The sequence below is a fragment of the Lissotriton helveticus genome, chromosome 8, assembly GCF_964261635.1.
Source record: "Lissotriton helveticus chromosome 8, aLisHel1.1, whole genome shotgun sequence".
Lineage (NCBI taxonomy): Eukaryota > Metazoa > Chordata > Amphibia > Caudata > Salamandridae > Lissotriton > Lissotriton helveticus.
In genome coordinates, this window is record NC_136069.1 from 840,004,592 (window position 1) to 840,021,206 (window position 16,615).

At 44.8% G+C, this 16,615-nt stretch overlaps 2 protein-coding genes across 2 annotated transcripts in view; both read left to right on the forward strand.

Moving 5' to 3' along the window:
- The window catches only part of LOC144772946 (adhesion G-protein coupled receptor G2-like), a 1,412,864-nt gene that overhangs the window by 47,033 nt on the left and 1,349,216 nt on the right, over window positions 1–16,615 (forward strand). The window lies entirely within an intron of this gene.
- LOC144773805 (endogenous retrovirus group PABLB member 1 Env polyprotein-like) lies at window positions 8,204–9,649 on the forward strand. Its single transcript, XM_078658905.1, has one exon. It carries the CDS (start codon window positions 8,204–8,206, stop codon window positions 9,647–9,649), a length of 1,446 nt encoding a protein of 481 aa, XP_078515031.1.

Consider the following 16,615-nt stretch of genomic DNA (forward strand, 5'->3'; position numbering starts at 1 on the left):
CACCATTTTGTGTTGCCCTCACGTAGGCCTGTATAGGTAGCCTGTCGGACAAAGTGGCCTGGCCTTCTTTGTTCATATATGCATTAACTAGGTTTCTTTTTGACTCTGAAATGAACTGTAAGAAACTGACCTCTTCACCTGAAACTGACCTCGCAAAGCCAATTTCCCTGGTCGATCTTTGTCTGAGATTGCCAATCAATGTTCAGGACATTGTTAACTTTTTAGTTTCCTTGCACATGCCTTATCTTTTTTAGCATCTGTTACTGTTTCTTTTTTTATGTTTCTTCATTACATGGGTTATGCTTTCAATTATAGGTTTGTCCGGCTTGTGGAAATTTGTAGTTCTGAAAATTCTGGACTCGTGTAATAAACTTCGTCGTAGCATGACGATTTTTATATCAAAAGACCGAGAATGACTAGTACACTATGTACAAGCATTTTCGTCATATTCGAGTGACGATTTCACCTCGAAATCGCCATTTTCGTCCTGAACCCTTGGGTTCCATTTTGTGTACGGCAGCCATTTTGTGAGTTGCCCTCACATAGGCAGATGATTAAAGCCAAATTCGATTCCCAAGGACACGTACACCTTAATTGAATTTTCTGTGACCTGGGCAAGCTGGAACCATTGCCCCAGGCCGAACCTGCCCGGCCAGTTCCTTTCCCAGTGGCCGAGCGAGATAGCATCAAGGCACAGCCTGCTATAAACCTTTTCATCGCACACACACCCTGCCTAATCTTGCTCCCACCTGTCCCTGTTCCTTTCTCTACGACTTGCTTTACAAGGAGGAGGTGCCCGTTTTTATTGGGGGTACACCGATATCTGATGAAAATGTTGGGCCTTGCCGGGTAATTTGTTATGGGCTGGACGAACTGTAATGTGGGCTTGTCATCATGACTCTGCTTTTCCTTTGTAGTGTAAACATGTGAATGGTATACTAATATGTGAAGAATGTTTGCCTAAAGCTCAATATTTCGTATAAAAAGAGAAGCCTGACTTAGTAAGATTGAGCAGTCTCCTGAGAATATACACACCGTGTTGTTATACTTCTAGGACGCCTGTTACTTGGTTGCAGCCAATAAATTTGATCTTTGACTTCACCTAGAAGACTCTGAGTTTCTGTGTCTGAATCAGGAAAGTACTCGAGGTCTTAGGGTGTACCCTGACACCGCTGGGTTACCGGTTCGGTACCGGTTCTGAAAAACCCAGTACCTCAGCTGGCGCCCAACGTTGGGCGATACCAACGGTACCGGTCCAAGCCTGAGGTTCGTGAGGAGCTTTGTGTGAAAATTCTGGAGGAAGGCCGCCACTTCATCGACCCCTGCATGTCGACGTGGTCCGAAAGTCTTTGCTGCGAGGTTCCCCGCTTCCCGACGGCTACGAAGGACTGCTGCCCTGGCTATCGCCCTGATTTGGACCCTTGATGTTTGGTAGAGCGAAACGATAGACGAGTCTTCTGGTGACGTCATCGATATCTCAGTTAAGTATAAAAGTGGAGCGTCTCCCAGTCCTTAGTTGGTTCTTAGTTTGGGTATCCCTTCGTGATCTTTGATTTGGAACTTGCAAGTACCAAAGCCGAAGGACTCGTGTATTCACGAGAATATCGTAATCGATAATCCTTTGAAGTTTGAAGCTAGACTAGAGAGCGAAGATGCCTGGTCTTAGCAGACTTGGAATTTTTTTTTGTCTTGGTTGTAGTAATAGGGATTACCGATTGGAGGACTCGTGTCCGGTTCCTCCGATTGGAACTCCAACTTATGAATTGTACGTGAAACATGGAGTAGGCCCCATCACATATAATGAAGTGTGGATCAAATACACCAGAAAAGATGGTGTTTTAAAATGGCCCCAATATGGTAGCTTTGACACGGAAATCTTAGATAACCTCGAAGGTAAACTTTTTAAGAAGAAAGCTCGTCCGGCGATGTTTGACTCTTTCCGCCTATGGCGTAAGGAAGCCAAACAGAAAGAAATTAAATTAGCAAAGAAAAATAAGAGCGAAAGGGGTATTTCGATAATGCAAGCTGCTATGCAGTTTAAAGATAACGAAGAGGAACAGATGAGTGAGCAGTTGCACAGGCAACGTAAAATGGTAATAGATAACTGTTATCCAGTTTTGCCGCCTCTTCAGCAAGATGCAGCAAAAGACCTTGAAAAAGATCCCCTAATGTCGCATTTGTTAAGTTCGCCACCCCCCTATGCGCAGAATGCTACAGCACCTCCGCAACCTTTAGCTGCGCAACCCGTGGTTGCATTGCCTCCTGCTCCTCCACAGCACCCAACAGCTACTCTTCAGTTGGTTCCTGTTCCTCCGGTGCAGCCTCCTCAAGGGCCACCGGCTTTTACATCTGCTCTTCCTTTACTTCCTACAACTTTGACTACTATAACGACTACCACTCCTGGTACTCCTCCTGACACTGCCTCTACATCTGCCTTGCCTGCTTTTCCGCTTGTCTTTTCATCGACTTCTCCTTCTGTTCGTCAGAGAGTGGCTAGTACTGTTACTAGTATTCTATATCCTTTCTTCGGGGCGACAAGTACGACCCCTACTTCTGAGCGTAAACAGTTGCGTAGCCGACTGCCTGATTCTAGGGAGAAAGAAACGTTGAATTATTTGGCACATAGATGGGTGACCGACCCGACAAAATATGATCTAGAATCTATCATGGATGTCTTCCATCAGTGGGAAGCATCAAAGCAGAGGTACGTTTTTGAGAAAATGTGTGCTTTTCTTTGTGAGGATTTAGAGGAAAATGATATGGAGCCCAATCCGCATGAGTTGTGCCATATACGGTTCGAGTTTTCAAAAGGCGCAATTGTGGGTTCAGATGTTGAAAAAGCAGTTGCGACATTGTTGTCGCTTAGGACTGAAGGTGTTTCTAAGACGTTGTTTGAGTCTGATTCCTCTGTTAAAAAGAAGGGAAGACAATATCCCATGAGAGAAGTTCCTCCAGTATGGAAGGACGCCGTTGCGGCTGATGTAGCTAATCAAGTTGACGCTGTTCCAGCACATTTTCAGCGTGTGTGGGTACATGTTCCATGGAAGCGAGCTGAAGTTCTGGCCCTTAAACAGACATTGCCTGATCCCCGTAAAAATCCTGCAGGGTATTACAAGGAATTGTCACAGACTGCCGGTTCATGCATCATGAATTTAGCGGATATAGACATGTTGTTTGGGAAGGTTGTTCCACAGCCTTTATGGGGAAAGATTCGTCATGCAGATCATGATCAGGAGTTAGGTGACTCATGGGCTAATATTACTGCTGTAGATGCCCGATAAGTTGGTGGTGCTAAACCCGAGCCTTTAGTAGCAGATCTCCCTGGTAGGATCATTAATTACATGAAAACTTTAATGCCTGCTATGCGTGTGAATTGGGATAAAATGTTTTGCGTGTAAGCAGAAGAAAGATGAAACAGTGTCAGATTTCTTCACCAGGTTTGAAGACACGTTTGTCGACCACAGTGGTCAAGATATGAGTACAGAAGGTGGTCAACGGTTGTTCGTCGATAAATTTGTGCACAATCTGCTTCCCGAGTTGTGTAAAAAGTTAAAAGATTCAGAGAGTTCTTGGGCAGTTTCCTCTTCAGCACAGATATTGGCTACTGCGCAGTACTACGAAAATCGAGATAAGGATGAGAAAGATAGAGCAGAGAAGAAAACTAAAGAGTTGAAAACAAAGGTTTTGTTACAACAAGCGTACCCGCCACGCGGTGGTCAAAATTGTGGTGCTCAGAGTAACTATCAGAATAATTATCAGCAACCTCAACAGTTTCAAAGGCAAAGAGTCGAGTATACTCAACAACGTGTCCCTGTAGGTCCCAATCATTGTTCGTATTGTAAGGAAGAGGGTCATTTTAAATATAGTTGCCCTATTCTGTTACAGCGCATGAATGGTGCTTCAGGTGCACGAGGCCGAGGTGTTCAACAACCTCCTAGAGGTAGAGGACGTGGAAACGTCCCTCAGAACGCACGCCCCCTTCCACCTCAAAATTCTATGAATAGTTTTGATTAGCAGAATAACGCGTCTGGTAGGACAGCTCAGTACTATGCTGATGATTACTATGCAGAAGATGAGCATATGGAAGGTAATGATTGTTAGGACAGCCATAGACAAAGAGAGGGAGTTGTTTCAGTTCCAGTAGATCAGAGTGGACCATACGTCGAGGTGATTACATCAGGTGTGTCAGAGCCTTTTCTGTTGGATACTGGTGCTACAAAGAGTTCTATTATGCACTCAAAACTCCCTGGCGCACCTTTGTCTGGCGAGATGAATGTTTCAGTAGGTTTTTCTGGCGCCCCGGTTAGGAACCCGATTTCTAGTCCTATGTCTCTTTCTGTTGGACCTTGTGAATTCGAAGCACCCCTTATTCTGACGACAGGTTGTGGTGAAAACCTGTTGGGATTGGATCTGTTAAAAAGATTGTATGCGACTTTGTACTGTTCTCCTTCAGGAGTACAACTTACACTAGGTAAGAAAGTGGTTTCTCCAATGTATTTATCGAGGGATAAACTCCCGACAGAATTGTCGTTTCTCCCCGATACTCTTTGGGCTACTGGTCCTAATGATGTGGGTCTTTTGGAAATACCACCATATGTTGTGACATTGAAAGCCAATGTTAAAATGCCACGAATTCCCCAATACAAAATCTCTAGTGAAGGTGAAAAAGCGTTGTTAGCGATCATTTACGATTTGATTGAAAAAGATGTAATTGAAGAGACAAGAGGCAACGTTTGCAATAGTCCTGTTCTGCCCGTTTTGAAGCGAACTGACCCTTCCCAGCCACCTGTGTACAGATGTGTGATTGATCTTAGAGAGGTCAATAAGATCGTTGTGCCACAATTTCCAGTTGTTCCTGACATTACTGCCCTATTGACTATGATTCCAGCTTCTGCCACCTGGTTTTCGGTGATTGACCTGAAGAATGCTTTCTTCAGCATCCCGATTGCTGAGGAGAGTAGGGATATTTTTGGCTTCAGTTTAGGAGGTCGAAGCTTCCGCTTTAAACGCACTCCCCAGGGCTACTGTGAAAGTCCATCAATATATAGTCAAGCTTTAAAAACACAGCTTGATACGATTGTTTTACCTGATGGCGCTACTCTCATTCTGTATGTTGATGATTTGCTTGTTGCTGCAGATACTGAGGAAATCTGTAAAGAAGCCACGTTGTCATTGTTGCGTCATCTGTGTGAATTGCATCACAAAGTATCTCTCTCAAAGTTGCAATATTGTCGACAAGAAGTGACCTACTTAGGTCATCTCTTATCGAAGGAGGGAAGGAAACGGACCCCAGAAAGAATTCAGGCAATAGCGAAATTGAGTGTGCCAAGAACACAGAGAGAAGTGCGTGCTTTCTTGGGCATTACATCATATTGCAGGCAATGGATACCAAATTTTTCGTTATTGGCCAAGCCTTTTGGTGGCATTAACGTGTAAAGATACACCCAATCCCGTTCTTTGGTCTGAAGAGTGTCAGAAAAGTTTTTCTGAATTGCGCACAGCATTATGTTCGGCTCCTGTGTTGGGTACCCCCGACTACAGTAAGCCCTTTACATTGTATGTCTACGAGAAAGAAGGTTGAGCATTGTCAGTGTTGACTCAGTTGTTTGGAGACAAGCAGCGTCCATGTGCATATTTTTCGTCGACTTTGGATCCGGTAGCTAAAGCATTGCCGAGTTGTTTAAGAGCAACAACGGCAGCAGCTGTTTCTATTCGACAGTCTGCTGGTCTAGTGATGAATAACACATTGATCGTGATGGTTCCACATGCAGTGGACACATTGTTAAACAGAACCAAGACACAGCACTTAACTAGTGCTCGATTGTCAGGTTACGAGTTGACATTGTTAGCGAGTCATGTGCACAGAAAAAGATGTAACACACTTAACCCAGCCACGTTGTTGCCGATTGTAGAGGACTTAGATGCTTCAGAACAGCATGATTGTTTTCTTAGGACAGAAGAAGAAACGAAAGGAAGAATAGATCTTAGGGATACTCCTCTTGCTGAGTGTGATGGTACCTTATGGGTGGATGGTTCATGCTTCAAGCTTCCGAATGGTGATACGACTGCAGCATATGCTGTCACGACTTTGCATACAATTGTTGAAGCTGCACGTATTGCACATAATTCAGCTCAAGCAGCAGAGTTGATTGCACTTACGAGAGCATGTGTGTTGTCGAAAGGAATGAAAGTGACCATCTATACCGACGGCCAGTATGCATTTGGAGTGGCTCACAGTTTTGGACGATTGTGGAAAGAGCATGGGTTCCTGACTTCACATGGAGCTAAGATTCAGCATGGTCAGTTGGTGAATGAGCTTCTTGAGTCACTGACCTTGCCCCTGCAAGTTGCGATTGTGAAATGTAGTGCTCACAAGAAAGTGACTGATGATGTTGGTCGTGGTAATGCATTTGCTGACGAAATAGCAAAAGAAACAGCAAGGAATGTGATGAGCCGAATGTATGTTGCAGGCCCTGAAAGATGGATTGGTGACGTTGGAATGTGTGAAGACACAATAGAGAGTGTGAAGTCTATGCAAGCTGAAGCTACAGAGAAAGAGGTGAGTGTGTGGGGAGAAAGTACGGGTAAAATGGATGCAAATGGTTGTTGGGTTGAATTGTCAGAGCATCCGAGATGGTTGTTACCCGATGCGTATGTGCTTGCTGTGGTTACAATGGCCCATGGAATGGCTCACATCAGTGTGAAAGGGATCTGTAAGTTGTTGGCTCCAGTATGGCAAAATGCTGGAATTCCTAAGTGTGCAGAGAATGTGGTCAAGAATTGCATGGTGTGTCTGAAACACAATCCTGGTAGGGGAACCCCAACTCCAGCTGGTCACTTTGCGCCTCCTACGTATCCGTTCGAGGTTTGCAGCTAGATTTCATCCACATGGAGAGGTGCAACAATTTAAAATACGTACTCGTTGTTGTTTGTGCCTTTTCAAGATGGGTGGAAGCCTGCCCCCTAAAAGACAACACTGCCTTATCCACAGCTAAAGCCCTTGTGAAAGAATTCTTCCCTAGATTTGGAATGCCTAGAATGGTCTGGAGTGACAATGGGAGTGAATTTGTGGGTCGTGTGATGAAGAAAGTATGTGAAGGGCTAGGCATTCAACAGAAGTTCCACGCTGCAAATCACCCCCAATCAGCTGGACTAGTAGAATGCTACAATGGCACGCTGAAGTTAAAACTGGCCAAGATTCAAGCGAGCACTGGTCTTAAATGGCCTGACGCTCTGCCCTTAGCACTCCTATCCACTAGAATGACTGTGCATTCGCAAGTGGGACTTAGTCCTTATGAGATCGTTTTTGGCCGTCCGGCCAACATATGGGGAGTGCCAAGGCCCACAAAGTTCAGTGAAATCGAATACCCTGTTTTGCTTGACTATTTGTACGAATTGACGGCTAAATTGCGTGTTTTACACCAACAGGTGCATGATACACTGCCCCAGGTCTCTGAAGCTCCAGGACATTCAATCGTTCCTGGATCCTGGGTGCTGGTCAAGAACTTCCAGCGAACAAAGAACGACCAGCCCAGGTGGACCGGCCCTCACCTCGTCCTTCTTTCAACGAGATCAGCTGTTCGAGTGGAAGGAAAGAAGCACTGGATCCACGGTGTACACTGTAAGAGGGTGCCTTTGCCTCTGCCGTACGACCGGTGGGTCCAGGAGGGTGTCGCCGACTCAGAGACTGAAACCGTGCCTCGTTTTCTGCCTTTCAGTGATGCACGTATAAAAGGAACACTTACTGAAAAAGAGAGTGACAATATTTTGCAACCAGCTGTATCACCGTCAGTTCGATTGGACACTACAGAACCTGAACTCTTGTTCCGAGATCAAACAATACCTGGAAAGCAAAGATACAATCTGAGGCCGAGAACTATGACTATGGACTAATAAAATTGTCTTTCTAAGAACTATTTTTGAAAGTGCAGCTCTCCCATCTGAGAAACGTGCTTATTTTTGCTTTTCGAACCGCCATCCGGGTTCCGCTGCTAGGGTCGCGAATGCCCAAAGTCTTCGGGGTGCAGCTGACGACGTTAGGTCGACAGTTCTGGTTGGTCTAAGGGAGTTGCCCTAGACTGACAGAAGCATTCCTTAGCAGAAACAACCTACCATCGCGAGCAGCATTTTAGAGAGGATGGAGTTTTTCGAGATGGAGAGATCTGCAAAAACTGTGAACTTTAAAGCTAGAATATGTGAAATGATGACCAAAAAACGTTTTCTGATAGTATGCATTTTTGTTCTATTCAGTGTAATGACGTTTTTTATTGGATACGTTTTATTCTCTTATCAAGTGACGTTTGCACCCACTACATCGCCCATACCTCCTCCTACTGTTTCCTCACATTCTTTTCAACCCCTTCCTGAACACGAATCAGCTAGGAGATTAGAGTTTATTAAAAACTCCTTTGTTCAGCTTTTGCACCAACACCAACTAGTAATGAACACGACTAACTGTTGGGTGTGTGGTCTTAGGCCTCACACAACGGATAAAGGTATCCCTTATCTGGTCATGCCATTCAGCCACAATGGTTCTGTGTGGGCATACAGAACGATGTTCATCTATGCACATGAAGTCTACCCCCTACGTTCTGTAACAGACAATCCTAAGAATAGCGCTCTAGTTAAGGGTATAGTAGATATGATTAAGGAAGATATTTCCTATGAGACTATCCCGAGAGATGAGACACTAGTGTACATAGGATGGAACGTGACCGGATATGGAGCTACTCTGAGTGAGAAACAGCAAGCTAAGAGATCTTCCCCGATTTGGATTGTACCCCATCAGGGTCACCTATGTCTGCAAGGTACTGCCAAGAATCCCAGAGCTCAGTTAGGGAAAAGTATCTGCACTAAAACGTATGTTTTTGCATCTCAGACTTCCCCTTCGTTTTTAGCAGCTAAGGGTACCTATTTCATCTGCCATGATAGAGTCTATACATGGTTGCCCCCTGACTTTTCGGGCACATGTTTTGTTTCGTTCCTGCTGCTTCCCACCTACACAGCAGCGGCAGATTACCACAAGACAAGGATAGTTAGAGGTGTCTTGAGTAAAGAAGACACTGCAGGACAAGAATTTGGGGACTTTGTGAAGGGTTTTCTGCCGTTCTGGGGACCCATGGTTAACAGCAGGAACATAAGGCAATTGACAAGGGTAGTTGAATCCACCGTAGTTGAAACTGCTGGTGCCCTTAGTAACTTGACTGCTGACCTCCAGTCGGATCGTCTTATGACCCTTCAGAACAGGGTCGCATTAGATGTCATACTTGCAGACCGAGGGGGGGTATGTAAATTGATCCAATTAAGTTGCTGTGTTTTCATTCCAGATAACGCTCCAACAGTGTACCAGGCCATCTCCAAACTACATAAGATTTCCGAATCTATTCATGTGGATAAAGGAGATTGGTCGTTGATGGGATGGTTCTGGGAACTGATATCCGCCTGGGGATGGAAAATTCTGATGGTCATTGGGATGGTCTTAGCCATTCTTTTCCTGTTCTGTCTGTGCGTGCAGTGTGCTCCTGCAATATGTGGCCTCTGCGCTACATCTTGTATAAGGAAACCTGTATCAAAAGACGAACTAAGTAATAGAACGATGTTACAGCAACATCTCAATGACTTTAGGAATATAGACCTGGACTCAGATTAGCATGAGGATAGGTTAATTGCCTATGTAAGGGCAAAAGGAGGGTTTGTAGTTCTGAAAATTCTGGACTCGTGTATTAAACTTCATTGTAGCATGACGATTTTTATATCAAAAGACCGAGAATGGCTAGTACACTATGTACAAGCATTTTCGTCATATTCGAGTGACGATTTCACATTGAAATCGCCATTTTCGTCCTGAACCCATGGGTTCCATTTTGTGTACGGCAGCCATTTTGTGAGTTGCCCTCACATAGGCAGATAATTAAAGCCAAATTCGATTCCCAAGGACACGTACACCTTAATTGACTTTTCTGTGACCTGGGCAAGCTGGAACCATTTCCCCAGGCCGAACCTGCCCGGCCAGTTCCTTTCCCAGTGGCCGAGCGAGATAGCATCAAGGCACAGCCTGCCATAAACCTTTTCATCGCACACACACCCTGCCTAATCTTGCTCCCACCTGTCCCTGTTCCTTTCTCTATTACTTGCTTTACAAGGAGGAGGTGCCCGTTTTTATTGGGGTTACACCGATATCTGATGAAAATGTTGGGCCTTGCCGGGTAATTTGTTATGGGCTGGACGAACTGTAATGTGGGCTTGTCATCATGACTCTGCTTTTCCTTTGTAGTAAAAACATGTGAATGGTATACTAAAATGTGAAGAATGTTTGCCTAAAGCACAATATTTCGTATAAAAAGAGAAGCCTGACTTAGTAAGATTGAGCAGTCTCCTGAGAATATACACACCGTGTTGTTGTTCTTCTAGGACGCCTGTTACTTGGTTGCAGCCAATAAATTCGATCTTTGACTTCACCTAGAAGACTCTGAGTTTCTGTGTCTGAATCAGGAAAGTACTCGAGGTCTTAGGGTGTACCCTGACACCGCTGGGTTACCGGTTCGGTACCGGTTCTGAAAAACCCAGTACCTCAGATTGAATTTGGGACATTCCTAATAATTAACTTTTGGGTTGGGATACTGTAAATTGAGTTTTTGCTATGTGATACTTTGTTTGAAAATGTATCTTATTGGCTAGAATTGTGTGCAGTGGGGGTACATTTATAATGTGAATATTGGGTATAAAAGGAGACGTCTCGCCTTAGTAAAATGAGCAGTCTCCTGAGAATTTACACCGTGATGTATTTCTAGGATCACTGTTATTAGCTGCAGCTAATAAACTTGGTCTCTGACGCCATCCAGAAGTATTCTGTGTCTTTGAATACCAAGACAGGTGAACTCGAAGATCTTAGGCGCTGGGTTAAACCCCGGTTCTTCAAGCTATTACAAAGTTGGGGCAGATGAAAATGCAAAGTTCTCCGCTGACCGCAAGGTGCGCGGCGTCTGGTGCAGAGTCACAAAGACCCCCAAAGAACAGTACCTTGGCAAACAATGAAAGCAAAGATGGTGCACGGCATCGGGGAGGTGATGCTTTGTTGGCACTGGCGGCGTAGATTCCTTACCATCACGGGGAATATGATGTGTCAGTTCCTTATGCCCCCAAGGGAGGTTAGGCATCAGTTCCTTACTGTTGTCGGGGAGGTGAGACATTGGTTCCTTACTGTTGCCGGGGAGGTGATGTTGCGGTGGCGGCAAGGCGGCAGTTCCTTACGACAGTATTGTGTCCATGGATTCAGGAATTCACCCACGTACAGTATCGGCTCCGCGATGATGAAGCACCGGCAGTTGAGGCTGTGGTGTGAGTTGGGTGGTGGGTCATGAGCATCACGAACGGTGCCCTCTGCTCCGGTGCAGGCAGCGGCCTCGGGGATGGCATCTGAGTCGGTATGGTACGGCGGCAGCAGGCATGGTAGGTGTGGTGTAAGTCAGGCGGTGCGTCATGCTATTCACGAGTGATGCCACTGCTTTGTTGCAGGTTGCAGAGCCGCTTGCCAGGGTCGGTGTTGCACTTTCCCTCTGTGGCATCTGAAAAATCAGTTCCAGATGCAGGAGAACAGAGGAAGTGAAGTCTTTGTGTTCCTGCGACTTCAGAACCGGAGGCAAGCACTACATCAAGCCCTTGGACATCTTCTTCAAGCAAGATACACAGCAAAGTCTTGGTCCTCTTCTTGCCAGAAACAGCCACTGCAGGCAAACCCCAGACGAGAACAAAAACAAGGGAGACCCTACTCAAACGGAACCAGGGTAAGTATTATATAAACAAAAACAGCAGTTCCTGTGGAAAAAATACATGTGATAATATTTGTATGCGCAATCGCAATGTAGATAAGGGTTAGATTGATATCCAAAGGAGAAAAACCATATACAACTCAGTATTTTGTTTGAATAATAGTTGTTTATGTAAATATAAAAGTAATTTTCTTTAAATCAACAGTGAACATGGAACCTAGAGAAATTAGTGACATGTTTGTGACATATACATTCTGTTTCCAACAAATTAATAAAGTTGACGATCAAAAGAAATTCGTAATACAGGGAGCGTCTTTGTATATTAATAGGTGCTGGTGAATGGTTCACCTTGCTTTTGTCGACAACATTTCGACCCCTAAGGGGATGGGGGGTCTCTTTAGGACCTAGTGGTATAGGGACATCTGAGATCGAGGATAGTCTGACAAAGAGAAGGCTGTGCACAACAGGGTAGTGAAAAAGTGTAAAAACAGGTTACTCACATGGAACCCAGCCGGGCACACAGTGAGGGGAAGGGGAGCTGACAGAGTGGCTGAGATACAGAGTGTGTGCTGCTGATTGAGCAGAGGAATAGAGACACAACAATACGTGTATACCAATGCGGCCTCAATCAAGGAAGGAATGGTTGTGCTCCGTTTTGCGGAAGCAGACTACAACGCTCAGGTCACGGCATTCTGTGTACCGAGCGGGAAGGATATCAGCGTTTCCAGCAAGAAGATGTGTGCTCCGTGTTACAGAAGCAGACACAAGGGCCCATGTCATGACTATCCGTGTACCTGTCAGACTATACAGAAACTGGAAACCATGGATGCGTCCAGCCATCTGGGTTGAACCGCGTGTGTCAGTATCCCCTGGTATACATTACCAGGGGATACTGACACATGCGGTTCCTCCCAGATAGTCTGCCAGCCTTTCCACGTTGCTTTCCATGAGTAAAATGTGTTAATTGGAAGCGGCCCTCATTTGATTCTTCTAAGGAGTCTATACTGTTCTTCCCCCTTGGTTGTTCCGATGCAGCGGAGAGTGTGGCGGGTTTTCGCTATAATGGTTAGCTGCAGAGTTAGGGTGGCATGGTAACTTTCACTCCGAGGTTGCACTGCGTAGTTTGACATGTGTGTTTGTAGTCTCTCACTCAATAAGATGTAGTCTATTGTGGTCCGGTTGTTGTAAGTTGTTGTAAGTGGGTGCAAAAAATGCCCCTGGGTTGATCCTTATAGTTAGAGTGTGACGTTGCCAAATTATATGACCGCATAAGGGCATTCAATCTTCCTGTGCTCCCATTGTGGTGACTTTCATGTACATTCAGCCCTATTTCATGCGTGTTAAAGTTCCCAAGGATGATAGAGTCCATGGCTGCAAACTGTAGAAGCAAAGTTTAAATCTTGTTTATCAGGCAAATAAAGTATAGGTAATGGGCTGTCAGCCGTGTTCAGGCCTTTCAAAATGCCGGCCAGGAAACATGTACGAGGGGTTCTCTATCTCTGTAAAATGTACTTTCAAAGCATGCTTAATATATATAGATACCCCCAAGGGTCTCCCAAAAATGTTGCCTTTTATTGCGGGTTTGAAATATTCCACATAGCCTCCTATTGGTATAGATGTAGTTGCCCATGTTTCTTTGGTGCAAATTATATCCGCTCCAGCAAGGAATGTAATTGCAGATGGACTTTGCAGAACCTTAGTGATCCCCGCGACGTTCCAAGTCATGATGTTAATTGTTTGGAAGTTATCTGAAGAGCGTCTGTGCAGGGCGAGGCTGTTGTTTAAAAGGGGCCGGACCTTTGGCGGTATCAACCCATTGCTTGGTAAGGGCCTGGTATTAGGGACTGGGGTTTAAGGCCCGTGGGAGCCAGGGCCAATCTTTAATAGTATTCCCCTTGATCAAACAGGAGTGATTGCCCTCTTCTACGTGTGTTATGATTTGGATTGAGCTATCGTTCCTCAGACTTATTTTTGGGCTACCTTTGGAGCTGTGTAGAATGGACCCAGTTGCTGGCCGTGATTAATCTTTTTTGTTCATCCTTTTTTGGTCATTTAAGTCATGAACTCCCTGCAATTTCTTTGGCCCACTACATTTCAGGATTACTGGATATTTAGTAACAAGTGGGGTCTTGATATTTCTTCCCCAATTCTCCAGTTGTGTTTTGTATCGCCTCAAGGCTTCAGCTAAAGCCGGGTTGGAGAAAGTTATCCCTGTTGTCTCATTTATATCACTTGGCCCTGGGGCAAAGAAAGCCACACTATTGATGTCAGTCGTTTTTATGTTTTTTGAACCCGGGATGTTTGCGTAAAGCTTCAGGAGGTTTCCTCTACTGAGGATGTCCCAAATGCCCTGCGGGAGATATTCCAAGGATAGCAATACTTTTAGATTTTCTAGATCTGTTGCATGGTCTTCGAAGGACTTTGTATGTTTCAGTATTGCCTCTTGGGCATCCAAGGGCTCTGCAGAATTTTGAGTTGGATACCCCCAGGAGACAGAACCTTCCCCATGTTGGTTTGTACTTTGGGCCCACGGTTGTGCATCACTCCTGGGATTGTAGTTATGGGTGGGGGGTGGAAGGTAGTCGGTGCTGGTTTGAATAGAATTCTTCTCAGTTCGATTGTAATTTGTGTTTGCAGATATGGGCTCCTGATAAACTGTTGGCAGTGCGAGGACGCGTTTGTCTCTATTATGTGATTTGAGTATTCCTTGTTGGATGCTGCTCGTGCTTGCGTTATCCGCTTTAATTGCTATGGACCACGCCATGTTAAGTTCCAGATGTTCCTTTTGTTCATAGATTGGTTCTTTAGCCGGTAGACCTTGCGTATTATCAAAATGGTTACTAGGTTGTAAGACTGTCATGTTCAGGCTTTAGATTGGTTGCGTGTAAATAACAAAGGAGGGAGGGAGAGAGAAAGTGAATTCAGTCTCCCCGGATATGTTTTATAAACAAAATGGAATCCACTGAGACAGAAGGGTTTGTGGTCCCTACTATGGTGGGGAGCACACAGTGTTGTTTAAATACCCCTCACACACCAACAGGCCCCTTGGTGTCATGCTTCATCATCGAGGTCTTCGCACCCCTCTACGGGATGCGGCGTGCTACGACCGACGACTACGTGGGAGCACTATCTGTGGACTATGTGTGGATGCGTGTGGGGTAATAAATGTGAGTGGTGAAGTGGTGAGAATTAAAAAAATACCTGGCTTGTGGGGTGAAAAAATACTTTTATTAAGCTCCCGGCTGGTATCATTAAAATGAGTGCAGTGGGAGGTTGCTAGTGTATATTTATGTACATCAACCTCGTTAGTGCGTCTACATGGACATGTTTTGGAGTCAAAAACTCCTTCTTCAGGACGGGACCTGCACAAAGTTCCACACCTTACTCACATGAATGTAAATGTTAAAGTGTATTCTAAAAAAAGAGGGGTGAACTATAGGTGTTATGTACCTAATTAGTAGTTCAGTATTGTAGTCTTATTCGCCCATTTGGCGTGTATTATAGACCTGGAGGGAGAGAAAAGCATAATAAATATTTTCTCACAAGGTTGTTAAACTGTCATAAAGGTAAGAGGGACCTAAAGACAAAACAATTTGTTGGTGAAGGGTTGCCGATTGCCTCCAGTGATCGTGCACCCTGTAAAAAAAGTGACGAAAAGTAGGACAGACACCCATAATAAACAAAACACACATATGGGATAATTGTCGGTTCTTTATGATCCTGTAGTGTGAGGATAAAAACAGCATAAAAATAGTCTTACTTCATGATTTTGATCAAAATGCCTCATGAGCCTTATGCGTGTTGTTGGGGGGTTTTCTACTACGTTCAGCGATCTAAAAACACGAGGAAAACTTGTTTAGGTTCATCTACCTACAGAGTTCTCCTGTAGTCCTTCCTCGTCTGAGGATATTTGATAACTCACGATTATTGCAGGGTGCGATGTGCCCTCTTCCCCTCAACGCGGCTCCGCAGGTTGTGCCGGTGTGAGGAGCGGGTCGGCCCTTTTATACTCAAGTTAGCCCGTTTAATTGTTAATTTAGTGAGTAAATTAAAGACGGATATAAGCCCAAACATGGGCTAATCGTCATTTCTTTTGCCGGTAATGTGCAAGGAATCAGGGTGCTTGTCCTGCGCATGCTCGCTTGTTGTGGTTCCGAGAGAGGTGTTATCGCGCATGCGCAGGGATCGGACACTCGTTCTCGCGCATGCGCAATGGAAACTGGGTGGTGAATTCGTTTCCGAATGAGTTTGGGAGACGACGTGTCTCTAATATTATGAGAGGGTGCATTCATCATTATTAGGTGCTCGAAAAAGATGGAAACTATATCAATGACAATGAGAGTTCAAATATAGTTTTTAAATAATGGTAGGATCGCTGCCAAATGATCACAAAAATGGCTTATGTAGAGGAAGGTACAATTCAGCTCATTTGACATCAAGATAGGCTATTCCTACAGTAATGATAGGATCTTGATGAATTACATAAAAATGAAGCGGGGATTTGGGTTAGTTGATGTCCTTGTTTGGGGGATCATGGGTCTGATGTAGGTTGTGATTTATCGCAGTTGGCCCCATGGTATCGCATCATTAAGGCCTTCTCTGTTTGTGCCCAGACGGAAGACCCATCTTTGTTCCTTTTCAAAAAGGCCTGCTTCCGAGGGTAACTGTTCGATGATAGTCCAATGCAGGTCATTGACACAGTGTTGTTCCTCCAGATAGTGGGCTGCCATCTTCGTGGTAGACTTCTTACATCTGATATTGCTTTTGTGTTCGTTCATCCTTATCTTGACCGCCCTTGTGGTCATGCCCACATATTCCAAATTGCAAGGACAAGTGATCAGGTACAC